The sequence below is a fragment of the Brassica rapa genome, chromosome A04, assembly GCF_000309985.2.
Source record: "Brassica rapa cultivar Chiifu-401-42 chromosome A04, CAAS_Brap_v3.01, whole genome shotgun sequence".
Lineage (NCBI taxonomy): Eukaryota > Viridiplantae > Streptophyta > Magnoliopsida > Brassicales > Brassicaceae > Brassica > Brassica rapa.
The window spans coordinates 16,477,257-16,500,634 of NC_024798.2; the positions used below are offsets into that span (position 1 = coordinate 16,477,257).

Genomic DNA, 23,378 nt, shown 5'->3' on the forward strand with positions numbered 1-23,378 from the left:
CTAAATCAATACAAAAAATTGCTGTTGAGGTGGAATATTTTTGGATGAGCAAATGAAGATTAACATCTATGATTTTCATGTTCCCTCCTAAAAAGTAGGTCTATAGATTTTAGATGTATATTTTTGTGGTTTTTGTTTTTATGTTAGATTCACATGACATTATAAATTTAATTTAATGTGATTATATTTTAATTAAATTTCTACAAATCTTATTTCAAAAAATATATATTTTAACATTCTTGGATGATTTTTAACATCCAGAATAGTAGCAGACTTCGAATTACATCAGAAAATTTTATTATGAGACTGTCAAAAATTTATGTATTAGAAGACACTGTAACATATGAATTTAAGTTTAAGAAATTTCCTGGAAATGTTCCTAAACCATTTTAAAAAGTATTTTTTTTTTGAAAAATTAATTTTTTGGAAAAAATAAAAAAAAATTGAATTCTTTTTTGAAAAAGTTTAGAAGAAAATGAATTTCGAAAAAATAAATTTCAAACTTTTGAGTATATCTATAAAATAGGGTATACTTGTCATTTTCCTTTTTTAATTAAAAAAAGTTTATTCGTTTTAACCTTTGTCTATTATTTTATGATAAAATATTGAAAAATTTCCTATGATAGCATTTTTTACTTTAGGGTTAACTAATTTAGACTCAGAGTTTAGATTTAAGGGGTGAGATTTCGAGGATATGGTTTCAAATTTAAAAAAATAAAAAATAAATATTAAAAATTTCAAAAATAAAAATTGTTATTTTAGTTATTTTCTTTTTTTAGGTCTATTTTTGTGATAAAAACTTTAAAAAAAAAAACTATTTGAGAGAATTGATCTAAAATTTTTTAAAGTATTTCTCATGTATATATCGTTTTCTGAAGTTAATAATATATCGTCCATACATTCATCGTTATTTACTTTGAGACATTGACTCCTTCCTTTTCCAACCAATCAATTTTGGACATATATAAACCTAACACAAAAAGGCTGGATCTTTGTACATCAAGCACAAAACAATTTATACATTTTTCTTGTAATTGTTGCTTTGTCAACAATTTACTTCATAAGTCATTTTTTCTGGGATCAAATTTCATAAGTCATTTGTATTATTTATAAACAAATATTTACGTGCACGGCTCTCCATATTGGCGGAGAAAACCATAGTGTTTTATCTTTAATATTTATTATCCATTGGTAAAAATATAACAAAAAAATCACGTGTTTAAAAAAAAAACCGATAACAAAAAGTCTATAAAAGGGTGGCCTGTCACATCTCCATGTATATCACCAAACTACAAAGTAAGAGAAACTAAGTGATATGTCTGGTAGTGAAGAAATGTCAAAAGCTCTCAACGCCACTACTCCGGGTTTTCCCGATATCCCATCTACCATCGTTCGAGCTACCATCGTCCAGGCCTCCACTGTCTATAACGATACTCCCAAAACTATTGGTAACTCACCTTTTCTTCTTCTTTTCTTCTTCCTAAGAGTTTCCGTCAAAATAGTATCAAATGGTTTACTTGAGTTTGCAGAAAAGGCAGAGAAGTTTATTGCGGAGGCGGCTAGCGACGGAGCGCAGCTGGTGGTGTTCCCCGAAGCGTTTATCGCTGGCTATCCTCGTGGATACAGGTTCGGCATAGGAGTCGGTGTTCATAACGAAGCTGGTCGTGACTGTTTCCGCAGATATCATGCTTCTGCCATTGTGGTTCCTGGTAAAGGATCATGACATCTCTTTTAGTGTCCATCTTTTTAAAAAAAATCAGAATATATAAATTATTTAAATGTTTTTTTGTCAACAAATTATTTATTTAAATGTTTGTTTTCAAAGTATACATCATGTTCGTCGTACTCTGTGCTTACGGATAGGTTCCAAAAATATAGATATCCGAATCTCGATTTTTAATACTACTAGTATGTAGTATTCAGGACTCCGTACGTAAAAAGTAAAAACCTGGTAGAACTGTAACTATTGTATATAAATAAATCTCTAGTGTATTTCTGCTTATGAATATTTTAGATTGATTTTTTTTGGAGACAAGTATCTGATTAAATTAATGGTGACTGGTGTCAGAAATGAGTAAACCAAATGTTAACTTTCATTTGCAAAAGTGGTAACTGAGTAAATGGAGTGAGGCTTATAGTTCAACTGAGCACAGGGTTGGGTCAATAATAACTCCTTTTTGCACATTTGTTTGGGGGTTTTGGTGACAGGCCCTGAAGTAGACAAACTGGCAGAGATTGCTAGGAAATACAAAGTGTACTTGGTGATGGGAGCGATGGAGAAGGATGGGTATACACTCTATTGCACAGCCCTTTTCTTCAGTTCCGAAGGTCGCTTCTTGGGTAAGCACCGTAAAGTCATGCCAACATCTCTCGAACGTTGCATTTGGGGTTTCGGGGATGGATCAACCATCCCTGTCTACGACACCCCCCTTGGCAAACTCGGTGCTGCTATTTGTTGGGAAAATAGGATGCCCCTCTACCGAACTTCCTTGTACGGAAAAGGTAATTAAAGACTCCTAAAATCCTCTTTTTTAATTAACTTTTAGTGTTACACTCACTCCTAACAAATTTTTGGGCTACTTACTGCAGGAATTGAATTATATTGTGCACCTACTGCTGACGGTTCCAAGGAATGGCAATCGTCAATGATGCACATTGCAATCGAGGGTGGATGCTTCGTGCTGTCGGCTTGCCAGTTCTGCCTGCGTAAAGATTTTCCTGACCATGCAGATTACTTGTTTACCGACTGGTACCCAGATCAACACCAAGAGGCTATTGTCTCCCAGGGTGGTAGTGTCATTATTTCACCATTGGGAAAGATTCTTGCTGGACCAAATTTTGAATCAGAGGGCCTCATCACTGCTGATCTCGGTATTTTGATGTTTATCTTAATTAGACTTCAGTACAGAATAATTATGAACCCTTTATATCTAATCATTTAGATAACTTTTTTTTCTTTTTTTCTTTTTTTCTTTCTTTCATCTAGATCTTGGTGATGTCGCAAGAGCCAAATTATACTTCGATGTGGTCGGACATTACTCAAGGCCAGAGATATTTAACTTGACAGTAAATGAGACCCCAAAGAAACCGGTTACATTCGTATCCAAGTCGGTGAAAGCGGAGGATGACTCAGAGCCTCAAGACAAGTAACCAAAGATATAAAGGTCCTCTCCCATCTCCACAACTACTTGGAGTTAATGTCAGTCATGTGTTATTGTCAGTTCAAATAAATCTGTTTAAGTTTGTTTATCCTTATGTTCAATAATTTGAGAGACCTGGTTGGATATGGTTTGATCTGCGTTGTCTGATAAAACCATTCGGTTCTCTTCTCTTGTATTTGAATATTATGCAATTTACTTGAAGGTTGAAATAATGTTTTAAGTATCAAATCTAGAATCTTGTGCAGCTTAAGTACCATGCAGACTGATTAATTCTTGGTGGGTTCTTTTTTGATGTGGGCTTTGTATAATGGCTGTGGTAATATGGATCAAACCCAAAAAAAAAAACTAAAGCCTTGGCTAAGTCTGTACTTTAGTTTGAAGAATCAGTTAAAAAAAGGGTTTTAAATTAGTTACTTACAAAACTCAAAATTTGAACTAGGTATAGAAAAAAAATCGAAATTTTAGTGTGATTCCGATGGTCATCCGCCACTAGGTCTAACTGTCAACATCTACTACATTTTAGTGGGTTATCAAAGAAGTTTCTCAAAAAAAAAAATGTGGGTTATCAAATTGTATTTCGTATCCACAATAGATACAAATCCAGTTAATAATTATCTGCAACGAGCGTGGGTTGGAAAGTTTTACTTAACTATTTTACTTCACCCATGAGAATTGGATATAAGACATATAACCGAAGCATGTGATTACCATCGAAACACTTAAACCTACTGTTATACAACTTGCTTTTAGAATTGCCCATACTATTACTACCACAACATAACAGGGTAGATTTAAAAATAAATGGTTATGTAGGACTTGTCTATATTTGTCTAATTTTGAACCGTAGAATTATATTCGGAATTTTCAGGTAGTGGAAGATTGAAAAGAGCAACAAATCTGACACATAACTCCAAAACAAAAACATTAATGCATATTTATTTACTTTTGTTGTTTTAAAGCATATAAATTTATTTTAAATAATAAATCTTATCTCTCGCACACACAGTCCAAAGCCATTATCAAAACAACTTGTGTCTCGTTCTCCCATTCGTCCTCATCTGCCCTTAACTTCGTACGAGTCGCCACCTCCTCCTTCTTTCATATAAAATCACTTCCATCGATTGTTCTCTTTTTTTCTGAGAGTTATTATGGCGATGAGAATCCGTAACTCTGCTTCACGGGGAACGATGATGAGCCGTCAGATCTCGGGGTTGAGATCCATGTCTTCGTGGTGGAAGAACGTCGAGCCCGCTCCCAAAGATCCCATCCTCGGAGTCACCGAGGCCTTTCTCGCTGATCCTAGTCCCGACAAAGTTAACGTTGGTGTGGTCAGTCTCTCTCTCCAGATCTTATAGCGTTTCATTTTGATCTTATTGAGATCTTTGTGAAGAAATGTTTTGAGAATCTCTAAATTTGAAAATTTTCAAATCCATCCAATGAGTTTGTTACTTATATGTATAAATTAATTAAATGACATGTATTAGGGAGCATATCGAGATGATAATGGGAAGCCTGTTGTCTTGGAATGTGTCCGTGAAGCTGAACGTAGGATCGCTGGCACCTCCTTCATGTAAAGATTCTTTTCTTTTTTTTTTTTGGATATTGTAGAGAAGAAGATTTTGCTAGCTATTTTGTTTCTGGAGCTGATGCCAACTTTTCTATGTGCTTGTTCATGCGCTCTTTTATTAACTTGAACCTCTGTCTCTTATCAAGTTATTTTTTGGTAAAGTTCCTGACTTGTAGCTGAAGAAACGAATGTGTGAGCTTAGCTTTCTCTCCTTTTCTTTCTTCTAGGATTTCAAAAGAGCTATGTTTTTTATTTATTTATTCATATAGCTGAAATGGTGGTTAACCGCAAGCCACATAAGTTATATATAGATTTGTGGAAATTATATTATTGTAGAGAAAGTAAAAAAAAAATTCTAGCTGTTTTGTTTCTGGAGCTGATGCTATCTTTTATTTTGTCCTGTTCATACTCTTTTATTGACTTGAACCTCTGTTTCTTATCAAGTTATTGATTAACCAAAGCCTTTCAGTATTTTTCGAGTCTTCACATATGTTTTGTTGAGTGTGTTGTTGATTGTATACATCATGTGAATGAGATCACCATAAGACTAACCTGAACTGTATCTATTTGTATTAATTGATTAAAGGGAGTATCTTCCGATGGGAGGGAGTGTCAAAATGGTGGACGAGACATTGAAGCTCGCCTATGGGGACAACTCTGAGTTTATCAAAGACAAAAGGATTGCTGCAGTTCAGTCTCTCTCCGGAACTGGAGCTTGCCGGCTCTTTGCTGACTTCCAGAAACGTTTTCGTCCAGATTCTCAGATCTACATTCCCGTACCAACCTGGTCCAAGTAAGTGTGGCCAAGCTTCTTTTGCTTCACCAAAGTAAGGCGTTATTATAGCTTAATGCTGTCTCTCTTTTTTTTTTTGTGTGTGTACAGCCACCACAACATCTGGAGAGATGCACAAGTCACTCAAAAGACGTACCATTACTACCATCCAGAAACCAAGGGCTTGGATTTCTCAGGATTGATGGATGATGTGAAGGTTAGCTAGCAACAACAACAACAACAACTTCTTCCACAAGCTTATTTAACATCTTACTCATCTTGATGATATCTTCCTAATTATTTCTCATAGAATGCTCCCGAAGGCTCCTTCTTCCTTCTCCACGCTTGTGCTCACAATCCTACTGGAGTAGACCCTACAGAGGAGCAATGGAGAGAGATCTCACAGCTATTCAAGGTGATCATTCATTGATCTTTGATTAATTATATTTGTCTATCATTCACTAACAGCAATTTTTCAGGCCAAAAACCATTTTGCATTCTTCGACATGGCCTATCAAGGCTTTGCGAGTGGTGACCCAGCGAGGGACGCCAAATCCATCAGGATCTTTCTCGAGGACGGTCATCACATTGGAATCTCTCAGTCTTATGCTAAGAACATGGGACTCTACGGCCAGAGGGTCGGATGTCTCAGGTATTCATTATCAACTTGTATGAGTCACTTAGTGAAAAAGGTTTAGAACATAAATATAAAGATTGACTTACCTTTGTCTTGTGCTGCAGCGTGCTTTGTGAAGATGAGAAGCAAGCCGTGACTGTGAAAAGCCAGTTGCAGCAACTAGCTAGACCAATGTACAGCAACCCACCTTTGCATGGAGCTCAAATAGTCTCAACCATTCTCGGAGACCCAGCGTTAAAAGGCCTCTGGCTAAAGGAAGTTAAGGTAAAAAAAACATTCTATTCCATGTTTGCATTAGCACACATTAGCTAAAACATGGAGACTCTTATCCTATGAAACATATTGTAATCCCATATTCACTTTTTTTTTTTGTATTTGATGATTTAGCTATATAGTTTAAAATTTGTAATGGAACAGGTCATGGCTGATCGGATTATTGGGATGAGAACTGCTTTGAGAGAAAGCCTAGAGAAGTTAGGATCGCCTCTATCATGGGAGCACGTAACCAAGCAGGTAACAAACCACAATACCTTTTCTTATAATTTATGAACTTTGGCGTTTTTGATTCATTATATCTGTTTTGGGGGAAACAGATTGGAATGTTCTGCTACAGTGGGATGACACCAGAACAGGTTGACCGTTTAACTAGCGAGTATCACATCTATATGACACGTAATGGTCGTATCAGGTACTAACTTCACTTGTCCATTTCTTAATTTTAATGCACTTTCAAGTGTTGGAAAATTATTGAGGGTCTTGATTGATGTGTTTGGGTTGCAGTATGGCCGGTGTTACAACAGGAAACGTGGGATACCTTGCGAATGCTATACATGAAGTCACCAAGTCATCTTAAATTGTTTTACATGTCTCAAGTCCAGAGATAAATTTGTTTCTTTCTGAAGAGTTAATAAGACGGAGGAAGCTTACAACATTTGTTCTTCTTCAATTGTTTTGGTGGGGACTGAAAGTCTTACCCACAAACAGTAACTTATCAGCGCAATAAATTTTTGAACCGCCTTTCAGTTGATTTCAAATGTTTTGACTGCTTATAAAATTATTGGAGGTTTAAGGTTAAGATCAGTTTGAAGATTGTGAGTTGTTGTTACCTGGATAGACTTGCCCCAAGTCTTCTGACAGAGCGTCGCAGCAGAAGGACAAAGAAGGGGAAGTTTCCAAGGTAGTGAAACTTCAAGTACAAACGACACAAGCAGGTTAACCGATGCTCTGATTCCAATATTATACAAGAACGAATTAGGAGCAGAAAGTGAAACAACAACGTAGTTGGGCATGCCCTGTAGTTTGGCAATGCTTTTGTAAAATAGAAGAAAATAATGTGACTAAAACATAGAGCTTTTGAAGAACGCAAATTTGCCAGACTATGTTTTAGTCACATTATTTTCTTACTTCATAGTCTGGCTCTGATCTCTATAAGGGTTAAAACGCAAATTTGAACAAACAATACAAAGTAAGAAGTATATTCGAAACCAAGGAAAACCGTTGTTATATATGCCGTATAGTATGCTGACTATATTATATATAAAAAAAAGTAAAAAACATATAGCTTTTGAAGATCTTTGCTAATGCTACTTACTGTTGTTTTGTTATACCCTCTGCCAATGAGGTCTAAGCTGAAGATGAAAAAAGAGGATTTGACAAACCAATATATTCGAGTAAAAAATTATTCTGTAAAATTAACTTTTTTACGTGATATATGCCACTAATTTATTTAAAATTTTAAAAATTCATTACGAATATTTTATCAATAATTTTAGGTCGATAAATACATGAAAATACAGTGGAAACACAGTAGCCTAATGGTTAAGGTTTAAAGGCTTCTACATCCATGTCTATGTAAGTTAATTTTATCGACCTAAAATTATTGTCGAATCGTAGCCTAATGGTTGTCGAATCGTCTATGTAATTTTTCTCATAATTGTAATATCATAATAAATCAGCACTAAAAAAAATACATGAAAATATATCCATTAAAGACATATATATTAGAGAAAAAGACTAGGATAACACCAAACCAAGTTTACGTTCCCAAAGTAGCACTCAAGGCTGAAAGTCACAAAAATAGGTTTCATTAAAGAGGTAAATATATACTTATAATCCTTGGGTTAATTAATCCAAACCTTAGGGTTTAGAGTTAAGGGGTGGGGTTTTGGAATTAGGGTTTAAAATTTTATAAAAACAAAATACTAAAATAAAAAATAAAAATTTTAAAAACAGTTTCAAAAAGTATTTTTAAATTATAAAAAGAAAATTTGAAAAAAAAATTAAAAAAAAAAATTTCGAAAAAAAAAATTTATAAAAATTTCGAATCTGAAAACATATAATCTGAAACTATAAAAAAAAATTCTTTTTTTATTTTTTTATTTTTATTTTATTTATTTTTATTTATTTTTGTTTGTTTATTTAATTTTAAACCAAGGATATTAGGGATATTTTACCCTTTAATGAATGTCATTTTTGTAACTTCCTCCTTCTAGTGTTATTTTTGAGACATAAACTTCAAAGGTGCTATTATTGACAATTGCCCTATATATTATTACCTTAAAAATATTTTACAAATCCAAAAAAAAATCTTGACTACGTTTAATTTTTTTCTAATATTAAAACAAAAGTAATGATCAATCCCTTAAAATCAGCAATAATAACTTTTCAAATTGAATTGCTAATTAAAACTTCACGATTTATAATCTTTTATCAATTCTCGCAAGTTAACAAAAAATAACCGTTATTTGTATTTAACTTTCGAAAACAAAGTATATTATACAAATAAAATATTTTCAAACAAATCTTCTCAAACTTTCAAACTTACCTAATAAAAACAAAGTAACGTTCGATTAATAAATGACGCCGAGTATGGTTACTAATCATAAATATGATGCCTTCACACCGTCTAATTTTAACATAATTTGAGCTTATACTAATTGAACATAATTTTAAATAATAGATAACTAAATTTATTTTCAAATAATCCAGAAATATATACTGAGCAAAGTAACATATTTTTATTTTGTACGAAATGGGTTAAATTTCCTCTCATAATACGAAATTTCACATCTTTAAAAAGAAATTATATATATATATATATATTGAATTTGATGATCAAATTATATAATTATACTGTAAATACAAAATTAATAGAAACTATTTAATATCATCATCTACACCAAAATAAAATTATCAGAACATTCCAAATTTTGATTCCTACATATTTTTATACAGTAGAAAACATAAAATATAAAAAAAAAACAAATTAAAATGTACTCCACTTTTAAAACGGTTTTAGGACAGTTCTATAAAAACGCGGCTACTCAAACTAGGGCTTCAGGCCTTCTCCCCCTATATTACGGTTTTCTGCTTTTCATTCCTTTTCTTTTTTCTTAGGAGGTAAAATGTTAAGAAGAGGTTTTCTGCTTAGATCTAAAACGTCTTCCAAGACTGTGGCGCCAAAAGAGGTTCCACCCTCGGAACCACCGTTTCTGACGACGACGTCACTTCCCCATGACATCGTCGTTAACATCTTAGCCCGCGTATCGAGATCCCACTATCCAAAGCTCTCCCTCGTCTCCAAGTACTTCCGAACGATCGTTAGGTCGCGTGAGGTATACGCGAGACGATCCTCCTTGGGATGCACGGAGCACTGTCTTTACCTCATCCTCTACAACCTAAGAACCAAGGAGAACCGTTGCTACATTCTCCTCCGGGGTACAACCAACGGCAGTCACCCCCGCTTGGTCCTTGTCCCTTCGCTTCCCGTTTTGCCGTCCCGACCGTATCCTTCAAGCTTTGCTGCGGTTGGCTCGAAGATATACATGTTTGGCGACGGTAACGACGGCAGTACGGCGCTAAGCATTGACTTTGAGTCTCACACCGTGCGATCTCTCCCTAGCATGCCTGCGCCTTTGGTTTATACAGTCGCTAACGTCATCGACGGGAGAATCTACGCTATTGGACGTGATGACAGGGACTTGGACAAGATGATGGTGGTGGTGTTCAACACGGAGACGCAAACGTGGGAGCCTGAGAAGACAACGGCTGACGTAGAGGCAGGTGACATGTATCATGGAAGTGTGGTGATGGCTGGTAAGATGTACACTAAAGATTTTGATAGCAGCTATGTTTACGATCCCAAAGAGAGGAAATGGGGAACGGACGAGGTTATGAACTCTAAGGAGTGGAGGTATGGGTGCGTTGTTGATGATGTACTGTACTATTACGAATGTGAAGAAGATTGTGAGAAAGAGTTGAGAGGGTTTGATAGAAAGGAGAGGTGTTGGCGAGTGGTGAAAGGTTTGGAGGGGTTGTTGCATGAGACGAGAAGTTCACTGTGGTCACAGACTGGGAGTTACGGTGGGAATCTAGCTTTGTTTTTCCCTAAAGGAGATGAAAGAAGAGGGGAGGAGATTTGGTGTGCGGAGATATCGCTGGAGAGACGTCAAGGAGGGGAGATTTGGGGTAAGGTTGAGTGGTGTAATCGTCTTGTGACTGGGTTTCAATTGACGGAATCTCTAGACGTTGTTGTTTGATGATACCACAACTATCCTTCTGGTTCATATTAACTTGTGCTTTTTCTTTTTCTTTTTCTTCTTTTATAACTATATTTCGTTTGTTAAACCAGCTTTCAAAAAAAAAACAATATTTCGTTTGTCTTGCTGAGCTTTCTTTTCATTGTTGCCAAATCTCATCTTGGTGTGAAGATGGTTGATAGTTATTATATATTTTTATAAATTGAAAATATTTGAATTAGTTAAATTTCATTGGTTGATAGTTATTAAATAATGTTTATTAAAATTAAATAATGAATTAAATTAATATATCCATTATATTTTTAATATGTCTGAATGTTTCAAGTATCATAATATATAGCCCTAGAAAAAAAAACGGAATCGAAAAACTTAACCGAAACAAACTGAAATATCTGAAACCAAAATTGGACCGGAACTCTCAAATACCTGAATGATTCCTATATTTGTATATCAGAAAAACCAAACTGGAACCGGAACAAAACCAAGAACCAAACCGGCACCCAAATATTTCCAAAAACAAGTCTCAACTTTTTAATATAGGGTAAAATGGAACCAAGTCCAACCCCACTCGAACCCGGATAAAATAGCAAGAGTGAGAACATTAGTACTACCAAACCATTATATTTTATATACTCTTATATTATAATAACACCGTAGTGGTTCGAACTCTAGTTGAATTTAACGAATATGCAAGTGTATAATCACTAGACACTTTTGATTAACATGTTAAGTAATATATTTTGTACATGTATATTTGATTCACATATTAAAAGGATATCCAAAACTGAACCGAAACCAAAATAAGTATATGTTGGATATAAGAATGACTTATCCATATACCTGGAACCGAATGGTTTTTATTCGAAACCGAACCGTGAATACACGAATGCCAAGGGCTAATAATATATAATTTTTAAGAGTTAGGAGTCGTACAAAACACTACTATCCAAACTAGGGTCTTGGACTTCTACTCTACCTGTTAGGATTTGCCGCTTTCTTCCTATCTTAGTTTGCGTGATTGTTGATCGAAAGATGGGAAAAAAGAGGAAATCGTCCGAACCACCGTCTCTGACTGCGTCACTTCCCCATGACCTCGTCGTTGACATCTTAGCTCGTCTATCGAGATCCGACTATCCAGCGCTCTCCCTCGTTTCCAAGCACTTCCGTTCAATTGTTTCGTCGCGTGAGCTATACGCAACACGATCCTTGTTGGGATGCATGGAGCACTGTCTCTATGTTTTCCTCGCCGACGTAGAATCTAAGTGTAACCGTTGTTATATTCTCCGCCAGAAAACCAACGGCAGTCACGGTTTGGTCCTTGTCCCGTCGCTTCCTTCTCTGCCGTATGGTTCGCGCTTTGTTGCGGTGGGCTCGAGGATATACGTCTTTGGTACGGGTAAAGACAGGAATACGACGCTAAGCATCGACTGTGGATCTTACACGGTGCAACCTCTCCCTAGCATGCATGTGCCATTGTCTTATACAGTCGCTGACGTCATCGACGGGAGAATCTACGTGATGGGACGTCATGACCAGAGGGACTTGGACAAGATGATGGTGTTGGTGTTCAACACAGAAACCCAAACGTGGAAGACTGATAGTGAGATGACAACGTCTGAGATATACGCACATGGAAGTGTGGTGATGGCTGATAAGATGTACGCGAAATATTCTTGTAAAGGCTTTGTTTACGAGCCAAAGGAAAGGAAATGGGAGACGGACGAGGTTCTGAACTCTAAGGAGTGGAGGTTTGCGTGCGTCGTTGATGATGTATTGTACTATTATGAATTTTATAGGGATAAGTTAAGAGCGTATGATAGAAAGCAGAGGTGTTGGCTAGTGGTGAAAGGTTTGGAGGCATTTTTTCAGACAAGTTTAATGTGGTCATACGTACACAGTGTGAGTTACGATGGGAAACTAGCTTTGTTTTTTCCTTATGGTGAAGAAATCTGGTGTGCGGAGATTTCGCTGGAAAGATCTCAAGGAGGTGAGATCTGGGGTAAAGTTGAGTGGTGCGATTGTCTTCTGACGTCCGAGAGGAGATTTCGATATACCAAATCTCTAGAAGTTTTTGTGTGATACCACAACTCTCCTTCTGCTTCATATAAACTTGTGCTTTTTTTTAATAACAATATTTTGTTTGTCTTCCTGAGCTTTCTTTTCATTGTTACCAAATCTCATCTTGGTGTGAAGATGCTTAGCCTTCTGTTACCGATCTAAGATTGTTTGGGATAACCAGTAAGTTAGACATTTGGTTATGTATTCTTTTAGTTTTTTCTATATTCTGTTTTTGGTAATCAAATTCAGAGAGTGAATAGAAACCACACCAGGAATTGTACATGAAAAGGTAAACATTGCAAACAAATGTAGCAGAATAAGTCAATGCTTCCTGTGTCTTATGTACTGAGCCACTGGAAACTGTAGAGCATTTATTTTTCGAGTGTGCTTACTCTGCTCAGATTTGGGAGGCTTTGATGAAGGGTGTTTTGAGAGACAAGTTTACGTTGAGGTGGGAAGAAATTATGAGAATTATGAGGGATACAAAGAGAAGGAAGATGCATCTGTTTCTTATCAAGTACATGTTTCAAGCGACTGTATACATGATCTGGAGAGAGCGTAACAGAAGAAGACATGGGGAAACTGAAGCTTTCCAGCAGCCCTCTTGATAAAGCTTCTTGATAAGAATATGAGAAATAAGCTCACTCTAGTGCAAAGGAAAGATGATAAAGAGATTGGAGAAGGGATGCAACACTGGTTTGATACAAGATAGATTTTGAAGATTTATTTGAGATAGGAGGATAAAGTTTTAATTTTCATCAAAGGAAAAGGACACACTTATTGTAAAAAAAGTTTTTTTTTTTAAATTAAATTTAACATTCAATTCAAAAAAAAAATATAGAGAAAAAGGAATATATCTTTGCAGTAAACTCAAACAAACTCTCTCTAGAGTGGTAGTCACTATAAGGATCAAAGGGGGAAAAGAGTTGAAAGGCTTAGAGCATAATTAATTATTGAGCATGAATATAAGAATCACTCTCTTATTTAATAGCTGGTTCTTAGTTTTTATAGTTAAAAATTAAGAGACGGATTCTTATATTCCGCTAAGAATCCCACTCTAAGAACTCCCAATAATCATACTCTTAGGACATGTTTATCGGGGGAGATTAGGTAGTTTCTTAGCGAGGTGGGCCCCAACGAAATACAAAAAACGGTAACAAAAAGCCCAGATTAAGGATCGACTATTATTGGGGGTGTTGGACTGTTTGCGGACTCCACTGACACGTGGCGGCCCGCAGTTGGTGCTTTTTTTTATTTTTTTTAGTCAGAAAAAAAAAATTAAGAAACCCATTAAGGGTTTTATGGGATAATCATGGTCCTATAGATTATGGAGAGTTGTTTCACCTCAGTGTGGACTTCCAAACCCTGCAGCCAAAAAGAAAAAAACAAACAGAAACAAGTAGCATACGTTTTTAGACAATCTATTAACTCTCAGTATTACGTATATTTCTCCACGAGAGATTTGATCAAAGATAAGAAAAGTAGAAAGAGAAAAACACCTGAACGAGGGGAAAAAAAAAGAAAGAAGATTAAGGGCTTGGTCCTCCCATCTTTGCTTGTGGCTCAGTTAGTAGGTTCACATAATCCAGAATTCCTTATCAACAGTTTTCAGCCCATTAAGTTTTTACACATTTCAAAATAATATATTTTCCGCTTAATGTCCCATAGCTTTCCTTTTCTTTCATGAAAGGATTTAAAGCTCACATTCAAATGCCTCTACTTCATTATGGAACCTTCGCACCAAACCGAATGTTCCTTTTTTGGTTATTCACAGACAACTATCTATGAGTTTACTCCCTCTCGACGTACCAGAAATTCAATCATGCAATTGTATTCTCATGCCAATGTTAAGGTTATTTTAACATGGAGATCTCACATTCTAACTATATATATGTGTAAGTATAAGCTCCGACCTTGCTATTAGGCTTAAGTTTTAGACATCGTTCATTCCATTCTTCCATCATCGCGGTTTGCTGTCTTACGAACAAAAACATATACAAATAATACAACGAGAAAAAGGTATCTCTCTACAAGTCAAAAGCGAATTATAACATAAAAAGAGAGAGAGAGAATGTATAATAGACACAATCATCATCACTTCCTGATTTCTCAAAAAGCTTAATTGGCCAATCATCTCTCTACTCATAAGCTGATATTTTAGTTAAACCCACTGAAAAATCAGAGACAAGTAAAATCTTCTCTCCTCTTTTCCACAAGGCATTTGCTCCGCAAAAGCATCTCAGTTTCCATATTCCTTTTCTAATGACCAGGCTGTGATGGGAAGCCTCCACTCATCTGTCGCCTTATGTGCTCCGGTATGAGCCTGTTTATCAGCTCTGGTGAAGCCCCAGCTAACTGTTATGAACATTCGAATAGAGAGAGAGAGATTACAGATTAGGTAACTGTTTAAAACTGAACATTCTAGTTATGGTTTGGAGCTATATTACTTCCTTTTTTTTGCTGTGATTGACGTACCTCTTGTTTGAAGTTGAACAAGGCTGGTAGAGGTCGGCCGTTTGGAAGACGAGCATTGGGCTCACGGAGTTCATTGAAAAACGGATGTGCACATGCTTCAAGCTTTTACACACATAAAACAAACAAATGTCAGTTAAAAAGAAAACATCAGCATCACTGAAGAATCCAGAGAGAATCACTCTAACAAGTAAGAGTACTAAGTGGCTTAAATATACTGACCGCAGTGTAACGCAGGCTCGGTGAATACTGAAGAAGCCGAGATGCGAGGTCAATGGCTTCAGGAGGCATCCTCTTATGGAAAACCTGGATGTCATAGAGGAATTAGGTAGCGAGCCAACTATTAAGCCATTGTATTATCCGACATGTTAGAAAGTGACAAGCATATTAGATACCTTATGCCACGGGTGTGCTTTGATTTGCGGGAATCTGAAGTCTGTGTAGTTTGGATTCATGCATCGGATTTCTTCTCGGGTTGGAGTACCAAGAACCTAAACAAACGCAGCACATATATCATTACAAATCTATAAGATTATATGAGTTTTATATACAAAACAGAATACGACAGTAAGGTAACATCTGATCAAAATGAAACTTCACCTTGATGATCTCCACCAGCTGGTCCACAGAATTTTCTCCCGGGAACAACGGCTGACAGATAAAAAAATTATATATATATCAAAAATGATAGCGGAACATTCTAGAGTTATATTTAAACAGATAAAATAGTTTACACTAACCTGGCCAAGAAGGAGCTCTGCCAAAACACAACCAGCAGACCATATGTCTATGGAGGATGTATACTCTGTGGCCCCAAAGATCAGCTCTGGAGCTCGGTAATACCGAGAGCAGATGTATGATATGTTTGCTTCACCTTTCACCTAATCCGAATAATCATGTGTTGCAATGATTTCATGAGACAGAACACATACACAGTTGAAATAAGCAAAGCAGGATATTAAAGGTAAAGCTCCTTACCAATACTTTTGCACTTCCAAAATCACACAGCTTACACTGATGAGTAAGGGGATCAACCTACAGAACATACCAAATTATTAGATTACAATCTAGTAAAGATCGCCGAAGACAAACCCAAAACAGAATTAACATACCAAAAGATTTTGTGGTTTCACATCTCTGTGACAGACACCAGGAACAGTATGGATATAAGCCAAGCCTCTGAAGATCTGCAGAAAAAAAAGTATTCTTACCCGTTTTAGAATCAACAAAGAGAGATACTGCCTGAAAGGGAAACAGATAAATAACAATGCATACTTGGTATGTGTAGAGTTTGACATAGAAAATAGGCATTCTCTGGCTTGAACTAGTATAGTGCTTCAGAACCCGGTACAAAGTCTCGGGTACATACTCCATAACGAGATTGAGGAAGAGCTCATCTCTACTCGTAGTAGAGAAGAAACAATGCTTCAAGGAAACCACATTTGGGTGGTCCATTAGTCGCATCAACTGCAGCTCACGATTCTTGTAGCGCCGGTCTTGCAAGACCTTCTTAATGGCTACAGATTCTCCAGTTTCCAAGCACTTGGCCTACAATGGTAAGGTAATAATCCGATCAGAAAAGAAAGAAGAAAGCTATTGCCTACAAATGATAACAGCGAGTGAAAAGCACAAAGGTACCTGGAACACGATTCCGAATGATCCTTGTCCAACAACCCGTTCCGCCATGTAACTAATGGTCTGTAAAAAAACAGAATGAGTAAAACATAAGTGAGTAGCTGTAGCCTACTTAAAGTTGGTAATAAATGAACCACAAAGAGTCTCTGTTTAGTTATTGTTTTAAGCTATAAGTGGAAAAGCTATATAATCATTAGCAATGACTACTAATAAGGACAATTGAAGATTTCAAACAAAGAAAGGAACTCAAACCTGTTTAGGTTCACCGTTTTTGCCTCCAATTGTAGTAGAAATGATGTGGCCTGTAACAGCATCGTTTCCCTCTATCACAGCAGCAGACATATCCTGCAACCAAAACCTCACCATATCATTAAACTATTCTTCTGTAAACAATAAACATGAGATTACGATATGACAACAATCAGTAGACAAAATCATTCTTTAAACATATGAAATCTTCAAATCCAAGAACAGTCAAAGGCCTAGTTCAGAGTCCAATCAAGTAAATAACAAACAAATGTAAATCAAATACACCAAATCACTTACAGTCATGGAACAAGCGTGTGATTAGTTAAACAATCTAGTAATTAAGATCTAAATCGTCTCCATACTCCTGTGAAATCGAATTTCACCTTAATACTAGTAATCAAAAGATAGCTCAAGATCTTCACTAGGATTGGTTGAAACATTCAGCTGAATAGTAAGACTAGCTATAGCTACTACGAACTCCGACGAGTGAGCTCAAATCAAGGAACGCGAAACGAGAGCAAGAGAAAACACAGATCGATTCGCTGAGAAACCGCAAAACAAAGTGAAATCGAAGCTAGATCTAGCCGAGATCTACAATAGCCAATCGAAATGCAATTTGTTCACCAAACGTTAAAGTAGAGAGAGAGAGAGAGGGAGAGAGCAACCTTGTCTGTATCCATATCGGAACGACGCCTAGAAGCATCTCCGTCGCGAAGCTGCGGCGGCTGAGCAGTAGCCGGAGGCTGAGGCCCCAATGATAGTGAGGTCATGTGCTATTCTTCTCTCTCTCTCTAACTTTCGCTCTCTACCCACCACTGAAGAGTAAAGACTATCTTTCGCCTCTCTCTCTCTCTCTCTCTCTTTGTATTATTAAAAGAACTTCGGATATCCTCCACGCGTCGATAAAGCGCGTAAGTTAAACGCACCAATGAGAACGCGAATATCTTCCTCGTCAGTTTCACAAGCTGTTTAAGGGTGGATAACCTTCCAATTAATTATTGAAGTTAGGGTGTAACTGGTGACAAATAAAAGGAACATATGGAATGATAGGAATCACTATTTATGGAATTTTGTGGAATGGAATCAGCATTCCATTTGTTCATGAACATTTTTGATTTGGAATGATTTTTCAAATGATAGTTAAAATTTTATTTGGAATAATATGGAATGATGTGGAATTGAATGGAATACCCTTTTCATTTTTCTTTTGTAAATGGTGAACAATTTTTGGAATGCATAGGAATTAAGCATTCCGGAAGTTTTTATTCCAAAAACATACATTCCAGTTGCAGCCTTAGTATTGTTACAGATTCATTAAAACGAACTAATTTCTATATACTGCCTAGTAAGGACATGGCATGTATTTACATTTTGGGTAACAAGTAACAACTAGTATAGTATGTTTGAAAAGGATGACCCACGCGTGAACAGAGCGCGTAATAGAAACGCTCCTATTAGAAGGCTAGTCTATTAGTTTACGCACCTCTCATCAGTTTAATTGTGAGCTGGAAAAGTCTGATAACCTTGCAATTAGTTGCAATATAATGGTGGCTACAAAAAGAAACTACAGATATTTAATATTTTTTTCTTTAAACGACGGACATAAAATGTTTTCATATTTTGGCTGGGTAACAACTGATACCATTTACATATTTTTAGATTTGTAAAATCAGTTTTTTTTACTGGATTTGGAAAAGATCATCATCAAATTGTTTGTATTTCCTGCTTTCTGACCTAGAAATGTCAAATTATTTGTCATATATAAAAATAAAATCAATTTTATATAATAATACCATGTTTTGTTGAAGATTGACCAATTAGTAGTATATCGCAAAAGATCATCTTTTGACGGAAGAAGCATTAGAGGGAAAAAAAGTGCTTGGACACTTATTCGAAATAATTTAGACATGGCATGAATGGTAATAGGCTTTGCCTTAGCCTTTTCTGTGGAACCTCTTTTAGTAAATTCGTTTTTTTACTGCATTTGTTCCCAAGTGAACATTTACAGATTACCATAATCTTATTTTCAACTTGTTACTTTTTACTTTAATACATACAGACTCAAACTAGATTTCGTGTCCGGTTTGAAATCTTTAATCTACAATTTTTTTCGATGTTATCTAAGAAAAACTTCGTTTATATGAGCAAGATGGGTACCTTTTCAACGGGTTTTAACATTTGGTTCAATACGAGAGACGTTTAAAAGTCTTAAGATAGGGGCCATGGATGTAGCACATGGACGATCGCAGTCCATTTCTTGGAATATTTTGTTTTATGGCTCCTTATTTGTAGATTTCGAACATTTAAACTAATTTACCAAAAATATCGCATATATATTAGATTCTGTGTTTACCTGATATTTTATGTATATACTAGATACTGACCCGCCATTTCACCTATTAAAATGTCATTTTTCAATTTTAATATTATTTCTAATTAGATGAGGATGTGTTTTAATAGTCTATTTTCTAATATGGTTTTATTTTTATAAATTGTAATTCTAATTAGTGGAAGTATGTTTTTGAATAGTTTATTATCTATTATGGTTTTATTTTTATAAATTGTATTGTAATTTATTTGTTATTAGTAAAATTGTGTTTACACATATTGGACTTCAAATCCGTTGTTTGTTTAATTCTTAAATATATCACATATATTAATTTGTTTAGTTCTTAAATGTATAATCTCAACTCTAAAAATAAAACAGGCTTTTTATAATTTTAAGTATAGATATTTTACACAAATTGGCATAACGGATTAATATATTTGTTTATCTCTTAAATGTATAATCCTTGTATAAAAAATAAAACAATATTTTTAATGATTTTCACTAAATATATTTTAAACAGAATGGGCCTAATGGATTAACAATGGTTCAATTTGGGCCTATTGAATGGGCTTTAAATTTATGTAAATCATTAAAGGTATTTAAAAAAAACAATGGTATGTTTTGTAATTTCTTAAAAAAGTCAGGGGCATAATCATAAGAAGGATTTTGCTTTAATAGTATAGATTTTTGTTCTATATGTACGTAATGTAACTAAATATAATATATAGAATGGCTGCTTAAGTAAATCAATCACAATCGGTGAAGGCCTAAACCAAAATCATTTCCAGGAAAACTCACCAAGGACCAAGAGATATCTCATTTGCGTAATACTAAAAGCAGCCTCCACCACCACAACCGCAGCCACCAACAACTGCCACAGCTACAGGAACCATTCTTCTCTTTCTTGTTTTTGAAGCAAGCAAAAACCACCATGGATACAATCATACAAGTGATAAAGATAGAAGAATCATGAAGATCAACAAAACATCTCCTAAAGCAGCAGCTTCCTTCATGTCTACATAAGCTGATGAAGATATATTTGTAAAAAAAGAATTTCTTTACTTTCTCAGATATATTTGATCTTTCCATGACACTAAAAAGAGAATAATATTTTAACTTCTCACACCATAGATTGTTTCAATAATTCCTCTCGTAACCATTTAGCCAATGCATTCAATTCAGTTCTGCAGTTTTCAGGTTTCTTTTCTAGTGCTCTACATTACAGAAACATAATTACAAAAGAACAAAACAAAAAGGCTATTACCACTACTAGTAGAGAATATATAAAGAAGGTCAAAAGAAACAATGTCACGTGGAATTATGGAGTATTATTGCAACAAAATCTCTGTTAACATGAGCTGTACATCACTTCAATAAGACCCCCCCCCCCCCCCCCCCCCCCCCCAGCCCCCACAAATGACAGACAATATTTGAGACCTTTTATTTCATCTCCATAGCTTTTCTCTTTTTAGGAACCTTTTATTTCAGATTTACATATAATTAAAGAGGAGAAAATTTGGAAGATGAACAAAAACAAACTAAACTTTATTGGCCCATCCTTTCTTTATTGTTGAAATTTACATGTAATTTGGTATTTTGCTATGCCTCTGGTATAGGGTTGAGTGTGTCCTGAAAGACAAAAGTATGTTCAACAAAGTAAGCTAATCAACTTGTTAAAAACAAAAACAAAAAAAAAACATTTGGCCAACCATTGACTTTGAAAAATACACATTAGCTTACCTTGGAGATGCACACAAACCCTTGTTGTGTATTGGAGGTTTTGACCATAGTTTCCCACTTGAGATTTTCTTGAATACTCTTGGTGATTTGATTATTATTATCATCAATGCCAAGAGACTGCAACCATGTGAATGAGTTGTTCTTTGATGGGATTGTTGGCAACGTACGCTTTAACCAAGAATCTGAAGGAGCTTTTGGTAATGGTGGTGGTGCAACAATGTGATGATGATGAAACCTTGAACTTTCAAGATCCGTTTTGTTGCCCTGCTGCAGTTTGACTTCAAGATCACTCTTCTCCTTTGTAATCTCTACTACTTCAGCAAAAGCCTGATCAGCACATTCTTCAACTTTTAGACCTGAGATAGCTTCTTCACTTGCTCCATTCAAGTTTTGAACATCTTCTTTAACAGGAACAACTTCTAGTGAAGGATAATCTTTTAATAAAGACTCTTCTTGTACCTTCTTGTCTACTGAATGCACAGTGTCTACATACAGAGTTTTCTCAACAACAGGAGCCTCAGAAGAAGGCTCCCATGTATTGTCATCACTAGCCAAGAGCTCACCAAAGTTCTTGCTGGTTTTAGTGCGTGAAGCTGAGCTCAAGTTCTCTAGTCTCTCTTTCCCTTCTGGAGTAGAAGATCCATTTAGCTTCACCTTATGATTCTCATTACAAGGTGTAGTAGTAGTAGGATCTTGATACTTAGAACGCATGCGGCGAACAGAAACACCTCTCTGTGCCTGCCTTCTCACAGACGGAACTGGATTCAACACTCCAAAAGAGCTTCTCAGGCAAATCTGAGGGAGTAATCCACAAACACCAGAAGCCATCATGCTGTTCGTGTCTCCATCTTCCTCTTCTTCAACAGGAGAATGATGAAACCGGTATGGGTTTTGGTCTGCTTTGTTTTGTTTCTCCTTAACCACCACTATCCGCCTAGCCGGTTCCTCTGGTTTAGGCGGTTTTCTAGCAAGATGTGGAGGTGTCTCCGAAGTCAAGGCTTTAGCAGCAGGCAAGAATCTCCCCATCATTAGATCCTGAGTTTGTCGGTCACTCGATAAGGTTCCAAACGGCTCTACTAGCATCCCCTGACCACTAACATTACTACAGTTGAAGAAGAATGACTCAGATCTTGAAAGTGTATCAGTTGCATCAAGATAAGTATCATCACTCTCATCATCATCATACCAAGAACTACAACTCTTTGCATCCTCCACATGATTAGTTCTAGTTTCAGGCTTCCTCACTAACTCTTCTGGTTCTCTAGCTTTCACAATCCTCCCAGGAGGAAGCTTTGGTACAAAATGTTGCTCAACAACAACACTTTGTAACTCAGGTTTAGTTTCGTCTTTCGGCTTTCCAGGCTTGTGTTCCCATTGAAAAGGGACAGTTCCTGGATTCCTCACAGGACCTGAGTTGATGTCAGACTTGTAAACCGGTGGAGAAGGAGGGATCTTGTTGGTTACTGAATCAGAAGATCTTCTTTTGCTATCGGGTTGTATAGGCCGTCTAATGGATATAAGAGGGCGGTTGAAATCTAGTTGCTTCTTCTCTTCCATCATTAAGCTCTCCATTAACATGAAATCAGTTAGTTTCTGCAATAATCAAATCATCATTAGAAGACTTGCGATAACTTTCAAACATCATGTAACTCTGTCTTTCTTATCAAGAATCTAAACCAAGATTATCAAGAATGTCACAGAAACATCATAATCAAAATTCAATAGTCAGAGAGAGAGAGAGAGACAGAGACTGTTTTCAGTTGCTTTGATGGTCACTATATCAAGAAACTAGATGATGATGATACATAAAAGTGTTCTTCACCTCTTCTTGAAAACTTATCAAGATTTTTCTTTCTATGTCAAAATATACATATAGATACAGAAATATACATAGAGAGAGGGGAAGTGAGATACCAGTGAGCAAACGCGGGATTGAAGAGAGAGACAGAGAGGATTGATTTGGGAGAGAAGACCAAATAATAATGAAGGGGGAGAGGTGGTGTAAAGGAATATAAATGAGGTTGTCATATTCGTCTTTCTTTAAAAATTCTAGTTAAATTTATATAATCCATGTTAATTAATTTATTAGTAATACTTAAAATAGAATTTCATTTTTCTTTCTTCTTTTCTTCCTTCAATGTTCACATTAGATATCTCTCCCTTATGTCTCTATCAATATATTTTTTGTACCACCATGTCATGTGCTTCGTATGATAGGAA

At 35.8% G+C, this 23,378-nt stretch overlaps 6 protein-coding genes across 6 annotated transcripts; 4 read left to right on the forward strand and 2 right to left on the reverse strand.

The window, feature by feature from the left end:
- The first annotated feature begins 1,277 nt into the window (after positions 1-1,277).
- On the forward strand, positions 1,278-3,386 carry LOC103865089 (nitrilase 2-like). The gene is made up of 5 exons (NM_001301881.1): positions 1,278-1,448; positions 1,530-1,709; positions 2,209-2,502; positions 2,590-2,871; positions 2,987-3,386. Exons 1-5 carry the CDS (start codon positions 1,316-1,318, stop codon positions 3,148-3,150), a joined length of 1,053 nt encoding a protein of 350 aa, NP_001288810.1. The 5' UTR covers positions 1,278-1,315; the 3' UTR covers positions 3,151-3,386.
- A 768-nt stretch (positions 3,387-4,154) lies between these two features.
- Positions 4,155-7,212, forward strand: LOC103865090 (aspartate aminotransferase, mitochondrial). The gene is made up of 10 exons (XM_009142869.3): positions 4,155-4,489; positions 4,646-4,731; positions 5,315-5,521; positions 5,612-5,717; positions 5,811-5,915; positions 5,980-6,152; positions 6,242-6,401; positions 6,555-6,650; positions 6,731-6,825; positions 6,918-7,212. Exons 1-10 carry the CDS (start codon positions 4,310-4,312, stop codon positions 6,988-6,990), a joined length of 1,281 nt encoding a protein of 426 aa, XP_009141117.2. The 5' UTR covers positions 4,155-4,309; the 3' UTR covers positions 6,991-7,212.
- A 2,329-nt stretch (positions 7,213-9,541) lies between these two features.
- LOC103865091 (F-box/kelch-repeat protein At4g38940) lies at positions 9,542-10,675 on the forward strand. Its single transcript, XM_009142870.2, has one exon. The coding sequence runs from the start codon at positions 9,542-9,544 to the stop codon at positions 10,673-10,675; it is 1,134 nt and encodes a 377-aa protein (XP_009141118.1).
- A 694-nt stretch (positions 10,676-11,369) lies between these two features.
- Positions 11,370-14,901, forward strand: LOC103865092 (F-box/kelch-repeat protein At4g38940). The gene has a single exon (XM_033290546.1). The coding sequence runs from the start codon at positions 11,708-11,710 to the stop codon at positions 12,752-12,754; it is 1,047 nt and encodes a 348-aa protein (XP_033146437.1). The 5' UTR covers positions 11,370-11,707; the 3' UTR covers positions 12,755-14,901.
- On the reverse strand, positions 14,660-18,006 carry LOC103865093 (shaggy-related protein kinase zeta). Its single transcript, XM_009142872.3, has 12 exons — positions 17,755-18,006; positions 17,093-17,185; positions 16,844-16,903; positions 16,481-16,753; positions 16,318-16,392; positions 16,184-16,240; positions 15,946-16,086; positions 15,806-15,856; positions 15,601-15,696; positions 15,428-15,511; positions 15,209-15,310; positions 14,660-15,088 (listed from the first exon to the last, which is right to left on the reverse strand). Exons 1-12 carry the CDS (start codon positions 17,857-17,859, stop codon positions 14,993-14,995), a joined length of 1,233 nt encoding a protein of 410 aa, XP_009141120.1. The 5' UTR covers positions 17,860-18,006; the 3' UTR covers positions 14,660-14,992.
- A 2,720-nt stretch (positions 18,007-20,726) lies between these two features.
- On the reverse strand, positions 20,727-23,188 carry LOC103865095. Its single transcript, XM_009142873.3, has 3 exons — positions 23,073-23,188; positions 21,159-22,751; positions 20,727-21,047 (listed from the first exon to the last, which is right to left on the reverse strand). Exons 1-3 carry the CDS (start codon positions 23,184-23,186, stop codon positions 21,018-21,020), a joined length of 1,737 nt encoding a protein of 578 aa, XP_009141121.2. The 5' UTR covers positions 23,187-23,188; the 3' UTR covers positions 20,727-21,017.
- Positions 23,189-23,378: the final 190 nt, after the last annotated feature.

Excerpts from the sequence above, each read along its gene's own strand:
- LOC103865093 (XM_009142872.3), bottom strand. The coding sequence starts at position 17,859 with ATGACCTCACTATCATTGGGGCCTCAGCCTCCGGCTACTGCTCAGCCG. Across the intron at positions 17,186-17,754 it reads CCGATATGGATACAGACAAG|GATATGTCTGCTGCTGTGAT; the intron begins GTTGCTCTCTCC and ends TTTTGGTTGCAG. Across the intron at positions 16,087-16,183 it reads TTGGAAGTGCAAAAGTATTG|GTGAAAGGTGAAGCAAACAT; the intron begins GTAAGGAGCTTT and ends TATTCGGATTAG.
- LOC103865092 (XM_033290546.1), top strand. The coding sequence starts at position 11,708 with ATGGGAAAAAAGAGGAAATCGTCCGAACCACCGTCTCTGACTGCGTCA.
- LOC103865090 (XM_009142869.3), top strand. The coding sequence starts at position 4,310 with ATGGCGATGAGAATCCGTAACTCTGCTTCACGGGGAACGATGATGAGC. Across the intron at positions 4,490-4,645 it reads ACAAAGTTAACGTTGGTGTG|GGAGCATATCGAGATGATAA; the intron begins GTCAGTCTCTCT and ends GACATGTATTAG. Across the intron at positions 5,522-5,611 it reads CCCGTACCAACCTGGTCCAA|CCACCACAACATCTGGAGAG; the intron begins GTAAGTGTGGCC and ends GTGTGTGTACAG.
- LOC103865095 (XM_009142873.3), bottom strand. The coding sequence starts at position 23,186 with ATGACAACCTCATTTATATTCCTTTACACCACCTCTCCCCCTTCATTA. Across the intron at positions 22,752-23,072 it reads AATCCCGCGTTTGCTCACTG|AAACTAACTGATTTCATGTT; the intron begins GTATCTCACTTC and ends TGATTATTGCAG. Across the intron at positions 21,048-21,158 it reads GGTTTGTGTGCATCTCCAAG|GACACACTCAACCCTATACC; the intron begins GTAAGCTAATGT and ends TTTGTCTTTCAG.
- LOC103865091 (XM_009142870.2), top strand. The coding sequence starts at position 9,542 with ATGTTAAGAAGAGGTTTTCTGCTTAGATCTAAAACGTCTTCCAAGACT.
- LOC103865089 (NM_001301881.1), top strand. The coding sequence starts at position 1,316 with ATGTCTGGTAGTGAAGAAATGTCAAAAGCTCTCAACGCCACTACTCCG. Across the intron at positions 1,449-1,529 it reads CGATACTCCCAAAACTATTG|AAAAGGCAGAGAAGTTTATT; the intron begins GTAACTCACCTT and ends TTGAGTTTGCAG. Across the intron at positions 2,872-2,986 it reads CCTCATCACTGCTGATCTCG|ATCTTGGTGATGTCGCAAGA; the intron begins GTATTTTGATGT and ends TCTTTCATCTAG.